Consider the following 21,553-nt stretch of genomic DNA (forward strand, 5'->3'; position numbering starts at 1 on the left):
AAGGCACCTGCACTATGCCTTCCTCCCTGTGTGTGTGAGATCATTGTTATCTTTGTGAGAACCAGCCTCCTTTCCGTCTCACACACACACACACCCTGTCTGAACTGTCTGTTGAACTGTGCATATAAATAAAGAGATAGGGTGTCAAAAACTTTGTAGTTTCACTGCAAAGTGGGCTACCCTTGCTGCAAGTAACTATGACTGTATCGTTCTTACCTCTGAGTTGACTAAATAATACCTAACAAGAATACAAGAAATGTGAGAAATTTAACGCAAAGGAAATAATTAATATGGCAAGACATTAACAACTAAAATAAACAATCTATGAATGATCAGAAAGTCAACACTAATAAAATAAAAAAACAAACAGATGTGACAAAGTCTTGTTAATAAAATTGAAATGCATAAGAGAAGCCACAATTTTCCCAGTTATTTAAATTTAGAGTGGAAAATCAGAAAGATGCATATACATAGAGCTGTTTTTATTTACAACTTGTGTACTTAATGAACTCCACATAAATACATGAACCCCAAAAGTTTAATTGTTCGAATACACTACAGTATGGAGGCAAGCTCATAATAAAACATTAAAAATACACTCCTTTTTCTACACTTCTTCCTTCTATTCAGTTTTAACTGAATCCACAACTTTTAATTGTGTGTCAGTAGCAGTATAAACTAGCATCTCAGAATTTGAGTTTTATGTACAAGTTGACACACATATATTTAAAATAACCCTTTAACTGGTGAATACACACATTCAGTCATCAACTCTCTCTTCTCCTTTGATGTTGATGTTCTTCCTTCTGAGAAATGCAATGCAGCGAATTTCAGATATGATCCATCTTTAGTCTGTTCAGAAAATACATTTTCATTTAAAAGTGATTTTGCAATGTTCAGATGTAATGTTTAGTGTTAAAATTATGAATTTAGGTGACTTAGTCATTACTTACATAATTTTTTTGGCTAAAGTTGCATCTCCTCTGTGAAGAAGAGCTTTCTGTAAACATGGTACAAACAGTGACACCCATGATTACTCAGTTTCAGTTCATATAAGGTTTATTTTATTTTAATTCGTGTGGTTATAAGAATTTCTTTCTTGTATTAAAAATCTTTATATAAATCAGAAATCAAAACAAACCTTTCAATCGTTGAAATGCAGATCTTTGTGTTCGGAAGCAGATGAAAACAATGTTACCAATACCAATTACAGAAATTACCAAGCAGATTATTGTGACCATTGTGACCACCAGCACATTTATTTCATTTGTTTTATCTAGAAAACAAAGAAAAAGTATATCATTACATCTAACAAAACAGATTTAGTCATGATGATATTGGCCATTTGTATAATAACTCCAGAGATTTATACAATGTCATACCGATTTGAGGGTCCCTTTCCTTTCCAAATAGTATCTGTCCACAAGTGGCCACAGCACAGTAGTAAGTCCCAGCATCAGAGAAGCTGACGTTCTTAGAGAAGTTATAAATACATCTCTTCTGAGAATCAGATCTCTTCTCACAATTTTCTGCTTTTTCCCCCTCAGTGTAGATAACATCTGGAAAATATTTATCTGATCTGGCCCTGAACCAGAACACACTGGGATCTCCTGAACAGGTTGTGTTCTCAGAGTCAGAGAGGAGTGAACACTGCAGGGTCTGTGAGACTGTCGGCTGCTGAACAACAGTGTAGGTCGATGTACTCTTAGAGTTTCCTGTGGAAAAAATTGTAAAAAATTTTCTTTGCGCACCATTGAAAGACACTCAGATATTAAAACTACAGTAACCCTTGAAAAAAGGGTTATATGTGTAAAATTTGGTTATAAAACAAAAAAAAACAAACAGTGTAGGTCGATGTACTCTTAGAATTTCCTGTGGAAAAAATAAACATTTTTCTTAGTGCACCATTGGAAAAAAAAAAAACTCCGATATTAAAACTATAGTCATCCTTGAAAAAACGGTTATATGAATAAAATGTTGTAAAAAAAACGAAACAAAAAGTAATATCATTTTTATAGCAGGCAAATTAAATGTGAGACACTCAGAGATATGTGTGTGGTACAAATAAGGTCAGGTTAAACAGTTTGCACCCGTTTAAGTTCTACGGTTTAAAGAAATAAAAATATATATATATACATATACATTTCATTCAGTGATTTTAAAATGTGCCAACTTTCATCCTACACAAAACCTAATTTAAACACAGTAGTTCTGTTGTTTTTCACACTATTGATAAGTTGTCACTTTTTACAAATTAGAAAATAAAAATTACAGATTGTAAATGTAAATTTCATTAACATTTTCAGGTGTAATTTTTATATATACGTATATATTTGTACAATTTAAGGGGTTTTCTGGTTTAAGTTGTTTTTCCACAACCTTTTTTATTCATTTAATTTTTTTAATGAGTGGGGTAATTTTTGGTGTGTTTTTGTACAGTTTAGATTTACTTAATTTTCAATCCTGGCAAAGACCAGGGCTCGTATTCACAAAGATTCTCAAAGTCCTCATAGAGAGCTCATATTTTAGCCTAAAAATTCTTGGCAAGGACTCGTAGCTTAAGAGTGATTCACTTCGCTGCTGAGAGCGATTCTAAGCAAGAAATCTTAGTGAGGAGCGGTTGACCTTGTTGCTAGCTGTGACACTGTCTTTTAAGAGCTGTGATTGGTTGTTGAATGGATTCAGAAATGTGTAAATTTAAGAGGATAAATTTGTTAAAATGACCAAAGCAAAATGGAGGAAAAGAGCTGGAGAAAACTGAACTAAACAGAAGCAGAGCATGCTGCTGCATGAGAAGAGATGAGTGTTGAAAGGAATATTTATTCTTGGGATCACGAAGCAAACAAACAGGCATTCCCAGCAGATCAATGCATCGTTCCCTCTGCTTTCAGCACCAGCCTGGAATGTGAGCAGCTCTGGTACCTGCTGCAATCAGAAGCTAGAGAGGAGGTAGCAGCACACCAGAGAACATCTCCACAGATGGGGAGCGTGGTAGATGACTATTTAGGTTTAGGCTGCTGACATCATCATGTATAATACAGCAAATTCTTATTCACCTCATTTACATTTTCCTTCTCTGTATATAGAGTTTAGATTATTGTACGGTTGCCTAGAGATAGTATTTATGTATTTGTTTTTCCTGGGTTATTTTTTTTTTTTTCCAAATGTATTTTTTGAAAGCATTTTACAGTCTGTAAATACTTAAATAATTCTGTATGATATTGTTTGTAATTTTGTGCACTTTTCATTCATGGTTATTCATTATTTTTTCTATTGCTTATTTATCCTTTATAACATTACCTTACTAGAGGTGCAACTTTAATCTGTCCTGCCACTGAAATAAACTATTTAATTTCCCCCTAGGTTGATGATAAAGTTTATCCCATCTCTATATTAATAATTGTATGATTGTTAGAGAAGCTTTTGTGCTCATTTACCCAACTATTAAAGGGTTGGATCCCCGAGCGGTCAAGCCGGTAGCGTTTTATGAATTCGCTGTTCATTGTACGAAGAATATCTTTCGTTTCTCTTGGACCCCCTTGCCTGCTTAAGACACTTATAAGCTCACTAAAAGTCCTCCTCACTACCTTTAACATTTGTTCACTTTAGAAGCTCTCTGAAGGCCTAAGATGCTTCGTGAATAACTTTTATTTTACTGAGGTAAAATTCTAAGAAAATTCTTAGAATCGAGAAATTCTAAGATTTTTCTAAGAATGATGTCTCTAGGAAATACTTTTAGTCTTAGGATTCTTTATGAATATGGGCCCAGATCATTTAAATGTTACATTGGAAATAACAGGGGGTCCACTTTCACCATAACTAAACCCACTGTAGTGCATTAGATTATCAATTATACCCTTAAATGTGGTCATTTCTTTTAAAGTAGAAAAATAATCGGAAAAATATAACTTTCAATGCATAAAGTAGAAAACATTAGGTTTTTTATCTGCATTAAATTTGTATGTTGTTGGAGGATATGAGGCGATAAAATAATAGAAGAAATTGTTCTTACAGTTGCTATAATACTGAAACATTTTCTGCTTGTCTGAAAGATTTTGTACCAGGATACCTCTTTGCCCTCTGAACCATGCTTCTCTTAGAGATTACACATCTTTCAGTAACATAATCATGTCCAGGATTTTAGACAAAGATAAACACTGGTCAATTTGTGAATTTAATAATTTCTAAACTACTGGAAGAAGAACATTACGGTAGTTTCTTACCTTTTATTGATAAGTAAGTCCCACTCCACGTAGATTTAAGTGTGTCCATTTCAGCACAGTGATACATTCCCTCATCTTTTTGAACTGTTGAAAAAATTGTAAGATTGCTGCTATCCCCAGTGTGAATTACACTGAATCTTGAAGCAGAGAAATTTGGCCCATATTTTGGGATTATCATTTTCTGCTGCATCGCAATTAAATCCAGAGTATCTCCGGCACTCTGCTTGTACCAGTAATACCACATGTTGCTCTGATATCTCCTACTAAAAGCACATGTTAAAGTCACAGATTGACCAGGTTGCACTGTGACCACTGGAACCAAAGTATCTACATTGGGAAAAAAAAGCAGCACGTGAAACAAAATGGACAACATGAAAAAGAACAACATTAGATTGGACTGAACAGAACTACATATTTCACATTGTTGAATGAGAAAACGTACGTATACAGTACTTACGCCCTTGTTGAAAAAGTAACAATGTGAGCCATAACAGAGTCATGATGACACTGTCTTTACTCAGACAGTATGTACTCTAAATAGCTGGTGGGAGGTGTGGAGGTCCTCACTGTCAAATGCTTCTGATTGGTTATCACAGAATTTACAATCAAAGGGCATTTCCTGAATGTACATTGGTGCTCCTGTTTTCTTTGGTGAGACTTTATTTTTTAGTATCTGTCGGTTTTGTTTGTACTATTAATAGTTCTTTGCTAAAGCACACATACGTAGAACCAAGGTTTCAGACAAACATGATACAAATGTCTGGTGCAGGGAACAAATCGCAAAATGTTTATGAGGCCCACAGCTTTACAACTAGCGCCACCAGCAGGTTAGTTTTTGTTACATCTTTGTTCAATACTATGATCACAGATGGTTTGAAATCAATCCAGTTTATTTATATAGCGCCAATTCACAACACATGTTGTCTCAAGGCACTTCACAACAGTCAGGTACATACATTCTAATTAATCCTAACCATTGAACAGTGCAGTCAGAGTTAGTTATTTATTCAAATTGATAAAAAGTTTTTCTGTCTAAGGAAACCCAGCAGATTGCATCGAGACAGAAATTTGTAGCATTCACTCCTCCCGGATGAGCATGTAGAAACAGTGGACAGTCCCTGGCGTTGACTTTGCAGCATTCCCTCATTCTGAACATGCATGTAGCGAGAGTGGAGAGGAAAAACTCCCTTTTAACAGGAAGAAACCTCCAGCAGAACTAGGCTCAGTGTGAGCGGCCATCTGCCATGACCGACTGGGAGTTTGAGAGAACAATCATTAAGTACAAAGACTTGGTCAGGTCCAACATCTTAAAACCATCAAAATTATTGAACAGTTTTTTCTGGTGTTGTTCTTGTTGCTCCACTTAGTTTGACATTATGAGTCTCACTGTATTAAAGAACCCTGTGATAGTTTGTGGTGGAGAAGAACCAAAGCGTCAGCAGGACATTGGCAGGCACATGGTGGATGAGTACATTTATTGAGCAAAAATTTACTTACAGGAAATGAAGGAACACTCAGGAACCAGGAATGACAACAGGGACTGCAATGAAGATACAATGGATGACCCAACCACGAGTGAGCAAAAAACATGGACTTAAATTCAACAAAGATTAACAAAACTACATGAAAAACAGGTAGGTTCAAATAACCTGTTAAGCCCCTTAAGCCCGAGGATCCCGGTAGCTCCGGGACGGTTAAGCCCTGCCCACTTTTCTCCAGCCGTAAAACACGGTTACATTTCGTTTTTTCTAAATATCTCGGAAAAGGAGGCTTTAATATTGATAAATCAAGTCATCAAATTTGTTTTACACATTCTTTCGGTTTTACAGCACTTTAAAAACACAGGAAGTTGTTTTAAGGTCCAACTGGAAGTGGTGTTTCTTTTGGGAATATGCTTTTGTACACAAACATAGTATGGTCCGCCCCCACTTGACCAGTATGTACGGAAACTAGAGACCCCCACCTTACGAATGAGGTATGTCACGTGTTTGCTCGACGTTTTCCTGTGGCGTAATTTCCGTGCGCAACGCAGGTTATAAAATCGGCATTCTCAGCTGCTTTGTGCACAGGCATTATTACGCACAGCTGTAGTCCAAGTCAGCTTGTTGTTCTGCTTCGGCTGTGTTTTCTTTTCTTGGATTTCTTTTATAATAATGGCGCAGAAGAGGCAGATGACCGCTCTCGAAGCGTTGGGGGAAATTAACAGGTTGAGCGATATTGACATAGTGGATTCTTCAGATACAGCTGTGGAGTTTGATGAGGAAGATGATGAGCAACTTCTTCTCATTCACCCGATTCATAAGTAAGTAATACCATTACTTTTTATTTCAAACGTCTTTATATTACATGGCGTCCCTCCCCCAATCTGAAGCTGTTTTATTATTTACACTTTACCAATTACTCTACTGTTTTATAACATTGCTATTTTGTGTTATTTGTCTATTTTTGGAGTACAGTAGCAAATAATTTATCATCTTGTGAACAGAAAACTTAGCTATGAACTAATCAATTTCTATATTTTTACAGCTTATATTTCTATTTCTATATTTTTTTATACATAACTGCTTTTTGCACATTTGTTGACATTGTTTTTCATTGAAAATTCTTGTTTTCAAAACTGACAAAACTATACAATTCAACTTGTTTTTTATTCACTAAATTGATGTTATGCTGTGCACAATGATACATTTTGATGATACACAGGGTAAATGTCATGCCCAAAGGCTATGTCGTATGCACAATGAATCCTACAATGGTAATCAGTACTTTTATTTCACCAGATTCCCTTTTATGAGGTGAAAAACACATTTGGCTAAATTGTGCCAAAATCCCAGCTCCGCCTGCCACATTGCCCACTAAAACCTTTGTGGAACATAAATGCTTCAACTGATTCAGTCCAAATTTGCTGCAGTTATAGCCAAGATGTTGATGAATACAACCTGGGGGTTCTCCTTGGATTTCCAAAGGATTTTCATGGTGTTTTGCAATGTTTATTTAGAACAAAATTAAGGCAAGGGCCGAAAAACAGAAAATCTTCTGTGTTTTAATCATGAATAAATCAGGCATAGTAACGGTTGCAACAGTGGTTCCACTAAAACATATTCGTTTATGTCTTACCTTTACACAGGTACCAAAGGTTTGCATGTAGTCCTTGTAGTTGTGGAGCTATACTTGATTTATTTAAGGTAGGTAATTTCAAGCAGAAATTGCTCTAAAACCCCTTAGGGCTTAACAGTTTACGCCCTAAGGGGTTTTGGACCAATATCCATAACTTAAATAAATTAAGTATAGTTCCACTGTTGTAAAGTCTAAATGTAAACTTTTGGTACCTGTGTAAAGGTAAAATATAAAAATATTTTTTTCCAGTGGAACAACTATTGCAAATGTTACTCTGTCTGATGTTATTGTGATTAAACCACGAAAAAAATCAAATTTCTTGAGCCTCGCTAAATATTTCACTAAATGAACATCGCAAAACATCACGAAAAGCATTTTGAAATCCTAGGAGAAGCCTTGGGTGGTATTCATTAACATCTTGACTGTAACTGCAGCTCTGGGCTGAATCAGTTGAAACATATTTGTTCTGCAAAGGTTTTAGTGGGCAAAGTGAAATTTTTACACAATTTGTGCCAAATATGCTTTTCATCATATAAAAGTGAATCTGGTCAAAAGAAGTGGTGATTTCTGTTGTAGGACGACTTCTGCAATGACATAGTCTTGACATTTACATTGTGTATCATCAAAATGTACCAAATCAATATAATGGAAAGAAATTGAGTTGAATTATATCCTTTTGTCTCCAATTGGAGGAACTTTATAAAAAAATGAATAATTAATGATAAAATATGTAAACAAATGTGCACAAAAAAGTATTCTATGAAAATATTATTAAAGATATTATAAATGTGCAAAAATATATATGGGCTGCATACCCCCATTCTGTAACTCTCTCATGAAACAGAACTCCTCCCTTCCTGAAGCTAACCTTCATCATCGTTATCCTTCTCGACACAGCACATTACATTTCCATGTCACTGGTCCATAAAATGTCATCCAATGCTTCCAAACCGGTAATTATCGTCTTCTGTGCCATTATTAGTGATTGATTATTCAAAAATAACTCACTACTGGAAGCTAACGGAGCAGAGCGCAAGCTAGAAGCCAGCAGACTATTATTTGAAGATCAGAGTGCACCCGGACCACATGAGCTACGCACGCAAATGACATCACCGAAGAAGCTAGAAAGACGCGTTATGACTTCTTAGAAATGTGAGTTTGTAATGATATTGGACATGTGGCGAAGCTGCAAAAAGAAAGGTGATTTTTGTACCGTTTTGTTCACAGAGTAAGCCATGTCTGAGGGACCTTTTTTAATTTATTGCACGTGTTTGAGTTCCTGTAAAAAGATTTGTGCAAAACTCATTTTGGAATTGTTTTGTGAACATTAAAGCCTCCTCTTGTGACGAATTTAAGAGAAAAAAAACAGGCAAAGCCGAAACAAAAAACAACCCAAACGGGGCGGGCGGAGGAAGTCTCGGAAGGAGGGCAACAAAAACAAAACCCGTAACAAGGCCCTCGCAGGTCTTTCAAGAGGACTTGTTCCACTGTAGATAATTACACCTTGTGACCACCCTCAACCAGCACTGTCGAAAGATCTTCTGCTTTTCTTCTCAAAATGGTAAACACGTTTCCCACCAAAACCCATTCATGTTTGGAACACAGAACCTCTCTCCTCCCTGCACAATGTGATGGTTGGACATCTCCATGGTGTTAATACTGGCATGTGATCATTTGAACAGATGAACCTGGCCCCTTCAGGCCTTTGACAATTGTACACAAGAATAAACAGGAATTGGTTAAGGTCCACAATTCTTTTTACATTGCTTCTTTTAATTTTTTGATGCTATTGCATGTTTGAGGTGTTGGTTTAAAATACATTCACATGTGTGCCTCAATCAAACTCAAAAGCCATGTAATCATTATCTGGGCTTTCCCAGATTGTTTGAAGGCATATTATATGGCAACTTATGTTTTTAAAGAGTAATAAAACTAAATTGTCATTCAAACAAATACAAGAAACAATATGACAAAAGCTTCCCTGCCTTTGAAACACATACTTCCATATATGTCTGCTGAATCCTTGATGGTGCCTATCAACAGCAGTCAATTGATGAACCCTGAACACATCACCAGTCCATCACAGAGCAACTCAACTATGCACACACTCACTAGCTCAAACATAAGCACAATTTTGTCAGTTTTACGTAAAATCCTAACAGAAAGTGAAAGACACCAATCAACTTAACCCTTCTTTTTTTTCGACTGTGGAAGGACATCTGAGTACCCAGAGAGAATCCATGCATGCATGGAGAGAACCTGCCAACTCCACACAGAAAGAACCTGGCCAGGATTTGAACCCTGGATTTTCTTGCTGCTAAGCAACAGTTTTAACAACCTTACCATAACACAACTTATTGTTAAAATAAGCAATACATACCCTCTTTGTTTTAAATATTCAAATTAGCAGCTGACTAGATCAATTTGCAATATTACCATGCAGAAGGCAAACAACCTAACTTTAGACAGCTTGTCAGAAATTTAACCGGGTACAGTTCTGTGGGATGTTCTAGCAAAAATTGTTTAATCGTCACATTTTTTTCAAAAACCCAGCCTATGACAAGATATCTCTACCTAAATATGGAGGACCAATACTGCAATAAATAAGAATACATACATAAATAAATAAATGACGCAATAAAATTATTACTGTGCCAAAAATCAGCTTGACATATAAATCAATGTGCCATGAAATGAAACAAAAAATAAAAAGAAGAGATTTCATTAATAAGTAATCGATTATCAGATAGAAAAATATCTGTGGCATTATACTTATTTTTTATTAAAAACAAAATTGTTCAAAAATACTTTCTTTCTTGAACTGTGTATTTTTCAATTGATTATTTAATTCAAGTGAATTTCCAACCATTTTATTTTTCCTGTCCCTTATTTCTTTCATATTTATTCCCACTAAATATGTATTTATAATATAATGTAATATAATATAATATATTTCTAATCAGCAACTCTGTTAGGAAGGAGGTATGAGGGGCACAAATTCATTTCATCTCCTTAAGTGACTACACACCAGTAACAATGATGGTAATGGAAAAAACATTAACACCACCTGTAAAACTTCTGACAGCATTACTTAAAGATGAAGATTTCATCAGGTGAAGAGAATGTGGACGGACTAAAATAAATAATGTTTTCTGTGAGGCAGCAAAAGTTGTGGGAAAACAATTTCTTATTTATCATATAGGAAAAAAAAGATAAGGCAACTGAAGTGGAACTAAAAGAGAAAATAAGACTTAGAACCAACCTATGCTGAATCCCAGAAAATTTTTTTTTTTTAAATGACATAAGAAAAAAAATATATTATAACTTAAGAAAATAATAAGGGACCTAATGAAATAAAGACAAGAACATACAGAGATTGTGGTTGGAGAACTATGATCATAGTAAATTTAGCAGACTTGACTTGCACGTCTGTGAGGGTGCTGTAAAGCATCACTCGCTAAGGTGAAGAACATTACATTGACTAACAGGAAGTTTGTTTTTGTAATGCTTTTATTTTGAAGACCTCTAAGCTCTCAACATCCTGAATGCAGGTTTCATGAAGTGCACACATGACAGCCTAATGACTTCACCTTTAGCGAATTCCCTCATTATCCTCCTCATCGGGGCAGACCAGTGGGCTCACGATGAGGGCTGAAGTGGACAGAAACTTTAGTTTTCGTTTGACTCTTGTTTGTTTTGTATATTATTTAATCTGTATTAGTTGGTAGTCAGATGTATGTTGTTTCTGAAAGTAATTTAAAAGCAAATTGTATAGTTTTGAAAAAAATGCACAGGTGAAAACCCCTAAGGTAGACCAGTGCTGGTGTCTGTGGCTATTTATGCAGAATTTTAGGATAATTGAGAGGACTGCTGATGAACAAGCTGCGTTCCTGCCTGACCTGCAGATGCTGTGACCCTGGTGCCAGAATCTGTAACTGGTAAGACCTTTTGTAAAAATCTTCTTAAACATTAAGAGGAAAATATTCAGAGCTCTGGAAAACTACTGAAGCTTGTTGTGGCCATTCTTCTTATGGGCATCTTCACAACCTCTGGTTTTCATGCTGTTTGAGGGTTCTACAACAACCAACCTCTACAAAATCAATTAAAAAGAAAGTTTCAGTCCAAGAAAGAAATGGAACAATTTCAACAAGAAGTGACAGTAACAAAATGCCGACTAATGATCCTAAATAAACTATTTTTTGTTGTTGACATTTTTACAAAAATTAATACTTGAATAATACTGATTGTTACAACTCTGACAAAGATAATTTTTTTAATGAGATCAACGTTTCTAAATTAAATTAGGAAAAGAAAAAGGCTCTAGAATGACCTTTAGCAGCAAGTGAACTCCACAAGACAGTTATAAGTATGCCTAATGACATAGCTCCTGGACCTGATGGCTTCCCTGCAGAATTCTACAAAGTGCTGCCACTGCTCGCCCCCACCTTCCAACGGGTGGTCACAGAAATATTAAATATCGTTAAGCAACAAATATCACAAGAAGACTCATCAGTCTAATAGACTATTGTAACATCCAAAATAAAAGCGGTTTAATGTTTCAGTAGATACAGACAACACTTTTGATTCAATTCAATTCAGTTTTATTTATATAGCGTCAATTTACAACAAATGTTGTCTCAAGGCACTTCATAAAAGTCAGGTACATACATTCCAATTAGTCCTAACCATTGAACAGTGCAGTCAGTTAGTTATTTATTCAAATTGGATAAAAAGTTTTTCTGTCTAAGGAAACCCAGCAGATATCATCCAGTCAGCAGCATTCACTCCTCCCAGATGAGCATAGAGACAGTGGACAGTCACTGGCGTTGACTTTGCTGCAATCCCTCATACTGAGCATGCATGTAGCGACAGTGGAGAGGAAAAACTCCCTTTTAACAGGAAGAAACCTCCAGCAGAACCAGGCTCAGTGTGAGCGGCCATCTGCCACGACCGGCTGGAGGTTAGAGAGAACAGAGCAGAGACACAAAGAGAACAAAGAAGCACTGATCCAGGAGTCCTTTCAATGGGAAGGAAAAGTAAATGTTAATGGATGTAGCTCCTTTAGTCGTTTCACCTAGAAAGAATGAACAGATAAACTCTGAGCCAGTTTTCAAGGTTAGAGTCTGAAAGAGAGCACATAGAGTTAGTTACAGTTAAGCTCAGTCAATCGCCATGTCTAGGAGAAAGAAAGGGTTAAACACTGAAAGACAGGGCCATGTGGATCATCGGTAGAGGTAAGCATTAAGTTGTTGCCAGCAGAAGCTCGGACAATGCCCCTCTCCAGAAAGTTGTCACAGGTAGACACAGAGTCAGGCCAGGTGTAGCTTCTAGGAAGAGAAAAGAGAGAGAACAAAGTTAAAAGCTGAAATAACAGCAAATAATGCAAAATTGGAGAGTAGTGTGAGAATGTAGCGAAGAGGGTGAAAATGGTCATTATGTCCTCCAGCAGCCTAATCCTATAGCAGCATAACTACACAGAAAGTTTCAGTTCAGATTATTTAGTTAAACTGCGCTTAATTCAACAATGTCGTCTCAAGGAACCCCACAAAGGGTCCCACTGCTGGCCATTGTTATACTAAAAACCACAAGGATTGGGATACCTTTCTCTGTCAGACTGATTATAACCATTGGAAAAGAGAAGGGGTCATACAGGTAGCAGAAATGGAGGGTGTGTTTGGACTTCAACCATAACTGAGCCAGTTTAGGCTAAACCTGACTCCCCTTGACAAAGTTAATTGGACATTTATCTTTGTTACCTTTACATGAATTTGTATTTGGACATATTTTTTGTCATGATTCAAATTACTATATAGCTTACCTAATGCTTATGTAAAGACAAATGAGTGGATTTCTCAGAGATTCAGTCTTGAGAGAGCCATTAGACAGGGCTGTCCACTCTAAATTCATTGAACCACTGTTTGCTGCAATTTGTGAAAGCAAACCTATTTACTGAATTCAAACAGCTAATAGAATTCACCAAATTTGTTAATATGCTGATGATGTGTTGCTCTTCCTGGAAAATGCAAGCCCCTCTTTCAGAGAGACATTAACCTAAAAATGTGTTTATATGCTAATGATGTGCTGCTCTTTCTGGAAAATGCAGTCCTATCTCTAAGAGAGACAACAAACCTAATGAATAAGTTCTTAACAATTTTAGATTACTCTATTAATTGAAACAAGTCAAAGGTCCTTCCTATATCTTCTGATATTCATCTCTTTAACCATTTCTTTACAGATTAGAAACATCAGGTACCTGGAAATCAATTTTTCTAACAGGCTAAATGAGCTGACACAATTAAATTATACCCCATTACTCAAATTAATAAAAGACGACCTCTTACGGTGGAGAACTCTCCCATTGTCACTCACCGGAAGAGTCTCTGAAATTAAAATAAACAAAATAAACTATATGTTCTCTGTGATCACAGTTAAACCCCCATAGACGTGGTTCAAAAGGTTAGATTCTGTCATATGAATTTTGTATTAGCATCTAAACCACCAAGCATAGGTTTAAAAACTTTACAAAAGGCTAAATATGTAGGAGGATTGGAACTCCCAATTTCTTGTAAATATTACCTTGCACATATCTTACAATAAATCTTACTAAGGATTTGGAAAAATCCATCAGACAGTTGTAACCCAGGTTAAAAACTGTATTTTCCCACTCTCCCGGTTACTTGAACACACTGTAGTCATGTATCAGCGAAGAAGGTATGTTTACAAGCTGCTGTGACTTCTCGCTAATTAGGAGTGCGAGGGGGAGAAGTTGCTGCAGTTGATGTGTTTGGTCCTTCTCAAACGACTGCTTATTTGGCTAAAGTTGTATAGCAAATGCACTTTTAAGTTAAACGCGTGAGACTGTATGTTTGGGGTGGCAACTACCGGTGTTTTCGGTGGCCGTCTGGCATCATGGAATGCTGGGATTTGTTTATATTACTAGCATGTTGCTAGTAGTTACTATTGTGGTGTATTTCAATCAGATGGTCTGCTAATTTGATGCTGTTAGCATTAGTTTTGTATTTACCACTATTGTTTTATTTATTTGTTTTGTTTCTTGTTGCTGTGGAGGCTGCTTTAATAGCCTTCTATTGAATTAGTGTGCAAACCTAGTGTTCATAATGTAAAATGTATTGAATGTTTGTAAATTAATTGGAATGCATGCATATTTATTGATATACCTTAAAGTATATTTGTTTAACTTTTTTCAAATATTGACATTTATGAAAATATGGATTATTTAAGAGTATATTTTATACTGATTAGATGTGTACACATGAAACAAATTTAATTATGAATAATAATTAAATTATGGGTTCTGTTTATTAAATTCAGGCCAGGTGCACCCAGTTGGGTAAATTGATGGCGAGCTACTAAACCCGGAGCAAAAGAAACCTTCACCAGACTTGAGCATTGGGTCCTGCGGGTCTGATAGGTGTTTGAGCCCTGTTCTTTTTTTTTCTCCCCTTCATTTTCACTCATATATACTCACCTCATCTTCAGTATATGGACTACAACTATTTTCCTGGATTTTTCTTATCTGGATATTCAGTTTATGAACTATAACCATTTCCCTGGACTGTTCTTGTTATATGTTATATGAACACTTGATTTCTGGAATTTTTTTATCATTATACGCAATGGTTCCTTTCTTTTTGGCCATTCAGTCATGAATGAAAAAATGGTACTTGTGTGTAGGATGTGAATCATCTTCCAATTAGCTATCTTTTTGAAAGTTCCTTGTTTGTTCTTTTGGTAGAGGGGGGGTTATTTATTTTGAATTTGTATGGTAATCTGCTAAATCAGCTGAGATTTCTAAGTGCACTTTGTCATGAATCAGCCTAATTTATCTGGAGATTGTAAATACTGGGGTTATTGGGTTTGTTTTGTTTTTTCTTCCAAATCTCTGAATATTTGGTAACAACATCGAATCAAAATTTTGTCTATTATTTACCTTTCCAACACCTCATTATTAAGCCAAACCTTATCTTCTGATGGCCCAAACTTTATTATAGCTATAACCATCTGTTATCAACACAAATATTAATGTGTGTTACACAGTCTAAGGATAGGAATTGAACAAATGCTGTGTAAGGAAATCTGTATCAAAGATATTCCAATCGTCAGCCCTTTAATTAAGCAGCACAGCTGTTGATGATCTCTGGCACTGTCCACCTGTCTATGGCTTTTATCGTAAAGTATATTAAGACCTACCAACATGCCTAGAGTATAAAGTTCCAATCTGACCCTCACTTTGCCTTCTTGGTGACATCACAAAATTAGATTTTGTGGGGGTCTGCTGCTCCTGTGCCTTTCTGTGCTTGGCATATGGCTGAACTGGGGTGATGCTTTTTGTTTGTCCCCCTGGGACTGCTGCTTTCTGGAGCCAGGCCTACCTGCCCTTTGTTGCTCATAGGTGCTGTTGATTGCAGGCCTTCTATCATTCCCACGATACTTCCAAGTGAGAAACTCGCACTCACACATACCCACTCAAGTTAAACATACGTATTTCTTCAGAAATTTACTTCCATCCAGCTACACAGGAACACACACAGGCACAAAGACACACCCGTCTACCAACACACAATTGCTCAAATGGTTCAACGTCATAAAAACCACAGGTTATTATAACATCAATGTGGCCTGCCAACTCTGATGCTGGATATAGGCAACCATCTGCTCAATAAAAGTCAAAACAAGAGAATCTAACTACCAAAAGGAGGCTCACGTCTTACAATAAAATAGAAGCATAAACCAAGATGCATAGAGAATAGAACACGAGAGAAATAAGTACGAAAATTATAACAAAGGAAATAACGGATATGGCAAGAGCTTCACAACCATAATAAACAATCAAGGAATGATCAGAAAGTGAACGCAAATTAAATTAAGAAACAAACACTGGTGGATGATGACTTGAAGTCTTGGTAATAATAAAAGCAGTCCCAATTTTGTTAGAGAAATACGAAAAATTGGATTTGAATAAACACAGTCAACACAAAATGGATGAACACAAACTTTTTTTTTTCTGCTTCATTTTTAATTTTTATATAACAAATTAGCAAAGTTAAATTTTACAGCCAAAACCACTTGGCTAGATTTACATTAAAGGGTAAATCTAGCCAAGACTAGATTTACATTAATACTAGATTTACATTAAACGGTACAGTCATGACAAAACATGATCATGTAATAAAGAGCAGCATGGAGGTATGATGCAATTTTTATTTTCAATTTGTGTACGTAATATACTCCACACGCATACAGGAAGCAAACAGGTTTATTTTTCAAGGATACTACTATATAAAGACAAACTCGTAATAAAATATTGAAATGTGCTCCTATTTTTTTTACACATCTGCCTTTTATTCCGAGTTTTAATTAAATTCACAACTTTTAATTGTGTGTCAGTAACATTATGCACTAAAATCTCAAAATTAGAGTTTATGTACAAGTTGACAAACATATATTCAAACTGATCTTTTAACCTGTGAATACACACATTCTTCAGTCCTCAACTCTCCCTTCTTTCCTGTTGATGTTCTTCCATTTGAGAAATGTAATGCAGCGTAATTCAGATCAGGTCCATCTTTAGTCTGTTCAGAAAATATATTTCCATTTAAAGGTTATTTTGTAATGTTCAGATGTAATGTTACAACGACCAACTTAGGGGACTTAGTTGACTTACATCATTTCCTTTTTGGCTACAGTTGCGTCTTTGTGAAGAAGACCTTTCTGTAAACATGGAACAAATAGTGACCCCCATGATTACTCAGTTTCAGTTCATATCAGGTTTATTTTATTTTAGTTCAAGGGATTATAAGAATTTCTTTCTTGCATTAAAAAACATTTTATAATTGGGTAATCAAAACAAACCTTTCAATCGTTCACATGCAGATTTTTGTATTTGTAAGCAGATGAAGACAATGTTACCAGTTACAGAAATTACCAAACAGATTATTGTGACCACCACCACATGAATTTCATTTGTTTTATCTAGAAAACAAAGAAAACGCATGTCATTCCCTCTAACAGAACTGATTTAGTTATGATGATATTGGCCATTTGTATAATACCTCCAGAGATTTATACAATGTCATACCGATTTGAGGGTCCCTTTCCTTTCCAAATAGTATCTGTCCACATGTGGCCACAGCACAGTAGTAAGTCCCAGCATCAGAGAAGCTGACGTTCTTAGAGAAGTTATAAATACATCTCTTCTGAGAATCAGATCTCTTCTCACAATTTTCTGCTTTTTCCCCCTCAGTGTAGATAACATCTGGAAAAGATTTATCTGATCTGGCCCTGAACCAGAACACACTGGAATCTCCTGAACAGGTTGTGTTCTCAGAGTCAGAGAGGAGTGAACACTGCAGGGTCTGTGAGACTGTCGGCTGCTGAACAACAGTGTAGGTCGATGTACTCTTAGAGTTTCCTGTGGAAAAAATTGTAAAAAATTTTCTTTGCGCACCATTGAAAGAAACTCAGATATTAAAACTACAGTAACCCTTAAAAAAAGGGTTATATGTGTAAAATTTGGTTATAAAACAAAAAAAAAAAAACATTAAGTCACATCATTTTCATAGCATGCAGATTAAATGTGAAACACTCGGAGATATGTGTGTGGTACAAATAAGGTCAGGTTAAACAGTTTGCACCCGTTTAAGTTCAACAGTTTAAAGAAATAAATAAACATTTGCCAACTTTTGTTCTACACAAAAACTAATTTAAACACAGTACAGTTTTGTTGTTTTGCACACAATTGATAAAGTAGTCACTTTGTACAAATTAGAACATTTAAATTGCAAAGAAGATTGTAATAGAAAAGACATGCTAACAGAAAACACAGGTAAATTTCATTTTAATTTTCAAATGTAATTCTTTTTTTTTTGTACAATTTTAGGGTTTATTTCGGTTTAAGTTGTTTTTTCACAACCTTTTCTATTCCTTTCATTTTTTTAATGAGCACTGAAATTTTTGGTGTGTTTTTGTACAGTTTAGATTTACTTAATTTTCAAACCGGGCAAAGACCAGAGCTCGTATTCACAAAGATTCTCAAAGTCCTCATAGAGAGCTCATATTTTAGCCTAAAAATTCTTGGCAAGGACTCCTAGCTTAGAGTGATTCACTTCGCTGCTGAGAGCGATTCTAAGCAAGAAATTCCTGTCTTAGTGAGGTGTGGTTGACCCTGTTGCTAGCTGTGACACTGTCTTCTAAGAGCTGTGATTGGTTGTTGACTGGATTCAGAAATGTGTAAATTTAAGAGGATAAATTTGTTAAAATGACCAAAGCAAAATGGAGGAAAAAAGCTGGAGAAAACTGAACTAAACAGAAGCAGAGCATGCTGCTACAGGAGAAGAGATGAGTGTTGAAAGGAAGATTTATTCCTGGGATCTTCTAAGAGCTGTGATTGGTTGTTGACTGGATTCAGAAAAGTGTAAATCATGATGATAAATTACCAAAATGAAATTAATTGTCACACAGCATCGACAAGTTTGAACATACCTTATTTACATGCTCTTCATAATTTTGATTTGATTATTATTAAGTAAACTCACCATATTGGTCATACTGCATCTATTTCATATTAATATTAAAATTCTGCATTTTACTATGATCTCCTTGTATAATGAGGTTACTTTTGGTAAAATGACCAAAACAAAATGGAGGAAAATAGCTGGAGAAAACTGAACTGAACAGAAGCAGAGCCTACTGGTGTATGGAGGTTAATTTGTCTCAATATTATTCAGTCAAACAAAAAAATTCAGTAAAAAAATATTAAGTTGTGATCAAAACTTTCAGAGTTGTAACGTTTTTTTTTTTTTTTTTAATGGAATATTTTATTTTGGGGAGAAAAAAAAATTGTTTGATAAAACTTTTTTTGATTAAAATGACTAATTTTTTTCTCACGAAGAGAAAAAAGTTATTTGCAAAACATAAACTTTTAAAATCTTTGGTTACGAGTCTTGCTTTTTTGGTTTTGACGCTCTCTGTTTTTGGTTGAACTCAACGAATTTTGAGTTCTGGAAACATGAACATCCTGGGCGGGGCCTAAAGACGAGCGCTGTAAGACGTTTCCCTATTGGTTAGCGCTGACTAAAGCCGTAGACTGTGATCCCCCCACCTCTGAACTTCTGCTCGAACTGCAGGGCTTGCAGCGTTGCTTCAGTGAGGAGACATCAACTCTACAGAAGAAAACTGCGGTCAAGTGAGCCGACAGTCAGAAATACGCGGTGACGTCAGCCGACACCAGCTCTCTCTTAAAGATTAGCATCGCGCTTACAAGGTGCATTACGGTAATGGAGCAGAAAGGATGCCGATCCTGGCAACGGTTGAGAAAATAAGAGGAAAACAGAAAAGTAAGCTAGAGAACATTTATATTAATTACATTTTTACAACTTTCACATTCATGTTTTATGTGAAATAATAAATATTTAATATTTTACTGTACAGTTTTGGAGAAGTATCTTGTCAAAATACCTCAAAATGCTCAACCATTATATGCATTTGTCCCACTTTCAGGAATTTATTTCTCCACAACCATGAGAGGTGACAACACAATCTCTTCAGATTTTATTAGAGGGTCATCTACGCTATAACCAGAATTAGTATTTCATAATTTTACTGTAAAGTAAGCTCACTAAAATTTTTAACATTTGTTCACTTTAGGAGCTCTCTGAAGGCCTAAGATGCTTTGTGAATAACTTTTATTTTACTGAGGTAAAATTCTAAGAAAATTCTTAGAATCGAGACATTCTTAGATTTTTCTAAGAATGATGTCTCTAGGAAATACTTTTAGTCTTAGGATTCTTTGTGAATATGGGCCAAGATCATTTAAATGTTAAATTAGAAATAACAGAGGGTCCACTTTCACTATAATTAAACCCACTGTAGTGCATTAGATTATCAATTATACCCTTAAATGTGGTCATTTCTTTTGAAGTAGAAAAATAATGGGAAACATATAACTTTCAATGCATAAAGTAGAACAAATTAAGTTTTTTATCTGCATTCATTTTATATGTTGTTGGAGGATATGAGGTGATAAAATAACAGAAAAAAAGTATCTTACAGTTGCTAGAATACTGAAACATTTTCTGCTTGTCTGAAAGATTTTGTACCAGGATACCTCTTTGCCCTCTGAACCATGCTTCTCTTAGAGATTACACATCTTTCAGTAACATAATCATGTTCAGTTGGATTATAGGTAAAGATAAACACTGGTCAATTTGTGAATTTAATCATTTCTAAACTACTGGAAGAAGAAAATGATGGTAGTTTCTTACCTTTTATTGATAAGTAAGTCCCACTCCACGTAGATTTAAGTGTGTCCATTTCAGCACAGTGATACATTCCCTCATCTTTTTGAACTGTTGAAAAAATTGTAAGATTGCTGCTATCCCCAGTGTGAATTACACTGAATCTTGAAGCAGAGAAATTTGGCCCATATTTTGGGATTATCATTTTCTGCTGCATCGCGATTAAATCCAGAGTATCTCCGGCACTCTGCTTGTACCAGTAATACCACATGTTGCTCTGATATCTCCTACTAAAAGCACATGTTAAAGTCACAGATTGACCAGGTTGCACTGTGACCACTGGAACCAAAGTATCTACATTGGGGGAAAAAAGCAGCACGTGAAACAAAATGGACAACATGAAAAAGAACAACATTAGATTGAACTGAACAGAACTACATATTTCACATTGTTGAATGAAAAAACGTACGTATACAGTACTTACGCCCTTGTTGAAAAAGTAACAATGTGAGCCATAACAGAGTCATGATGACACTGTCTTTACTCAGACAGTATGTACTCTAAATAGCTGGTGGGAGGTGTGGAGGTCCTCACTGTCAAATGCTTCTGATTGGTTATCACAGAATTTACAATCAAAGGGCATTTCCTGAATGTACATTGGTGCTCCTGTTCTCATTGGTGAGACTTTATTTATTTTTTAGAATCTGTGGGTTTTGTTTGTACTATTAATAGTTCTTTGCTAAAGACCACATATACGTAGAACCAAGGTTTCAACTAAACATAATACAAATGTCTGGTGCAGGGAACAAATCGCAAAATGTTTATTAGCCCCACAGTTTTATAACTAGCGCCACCAGCAGGTTAGTTTTTGTTACATCTTCCATCAACACTATGATCACAGATGGTTTGAAATCAAGGATTAACAGATGTTCAGGTTTTGAAATAAACAATCATTAA

The 21,553-nt window shown here is 35.6% G+C and overlaps 2 protein-coding genes across 6 annotated transcripts; both read right to left on the reverse strand.

Moving 5' to 3' along the window:
- Window positions 1-467: 467 nt before the first annotated feature.
- LOC124860775 lies at window positions 468-9,603 on the reverse strand. Of its 3 annotated transcripts, XM_047354340.1 has the most exons (8): window positions 9,530-9,603; window positions 9,341-9,400; window positions 5,721-5,763; window positions 4,224-4,307; window positions 1,383-1,715; window positions 1,142-1,276; window positions 954-1,000; window positions 468-852 (listed from the first exon to the last, which is right to left on the reverse strand). In XM_047354340.1, the coding sequence occupies exons 2-8, from the start codon at window positions 9,344-9,346 to the stop codon at window positions 727-729; spliced, it is 774 nt and encodes a 257-aa protein (XP_047210296.1). In that variant the 5' UTR covers window positions 9,347-9,400; window positions 9,530-9,603; the 3' UTR covers window positions 468-726. The 3 variants fall into 3 exon arrangements, with proteins under 3 accessions (XP_047210296.1, XP_047210295.1, XP_047210293.1); XM_047354339.1 differs by lacking the exons at window positions 5,721-5,763; window positions 9,341-9,400; window positions 9,530-9,603 and adding an exon at window positions 4,681-5,012 and having other exon boundaries at window positions 4,224-4,550; XM_047354337.1 differs by lacking the exons at window positions 5,721-5,763; window positions 9,341-9,400; window positions 9,530-9,603 and having other exon boundaries at window positions 4,224-4,648.
- A 6,782-nt stretch (window positions 9,604-16,385) lies between these two features.
- LOC124860762 lies at window positions 16,386-21,115 on the reverse strand. Of its 3 annotated transcripts, XM_047354317.1 has the most exons (6): window positions 21,081-21,115; window positions 20,624-20,950; window positions 17,440-17,772; window positions 17,214-17,333; window positions 17,026-17,072; window positions 16,386-16,933 (listed from the first exon to the last, which is right to left on the reverse strand). In XM_047354317.1, the coding sequence occupies exons 2-6, from the start codon at window positions 20,865-20,867 to the stop codon at window positions 16,808-16,810; spliced, it is 870 nt and encodes a 289-aa protein (XP_047210273.1). In that variant the 5' UTR covers window positions 20,868-20,950; window positions 21,081-21,115; the 3' UTR covers window positions 16,386-16,807. The 3 variants fall into 3 exon arrangements, with proteins under 3 accessions (XP_047210273.1, XP_047210271.1, XP_047210272.1); XM_047354315.1 differs by lacking the exon at window positions 21,081-21,115 and having other exon boundaries at window positions 20,624-21,049; XM_047354316.1 differs by lacking the exons at window positions 17,214-17,333; window positions 21,081-21,115 and having other exon boundaries at window positions 20,624-21,049.
- Window positions 21,116-21,553: the final 438 nt, after the last annotated feature.

Source organism: Girardinichthys multiradiatus, chromosome 23, assembly GCF_021462225.1.
Source record: "Girardinichthys multiradiatus isolate DD_20200921_A chromosome 23, DD_fGirMul_XY1, whole genome shotgun sequence".
Classification (NCBI taxonomy): domain Eukaryota; kingdom Metazoa; phylum Chordata; class Actinopteri; order Cyprinodontiformes; family Goodeidae; genus Girardinichthys; species Girardinichthys multiradiatus.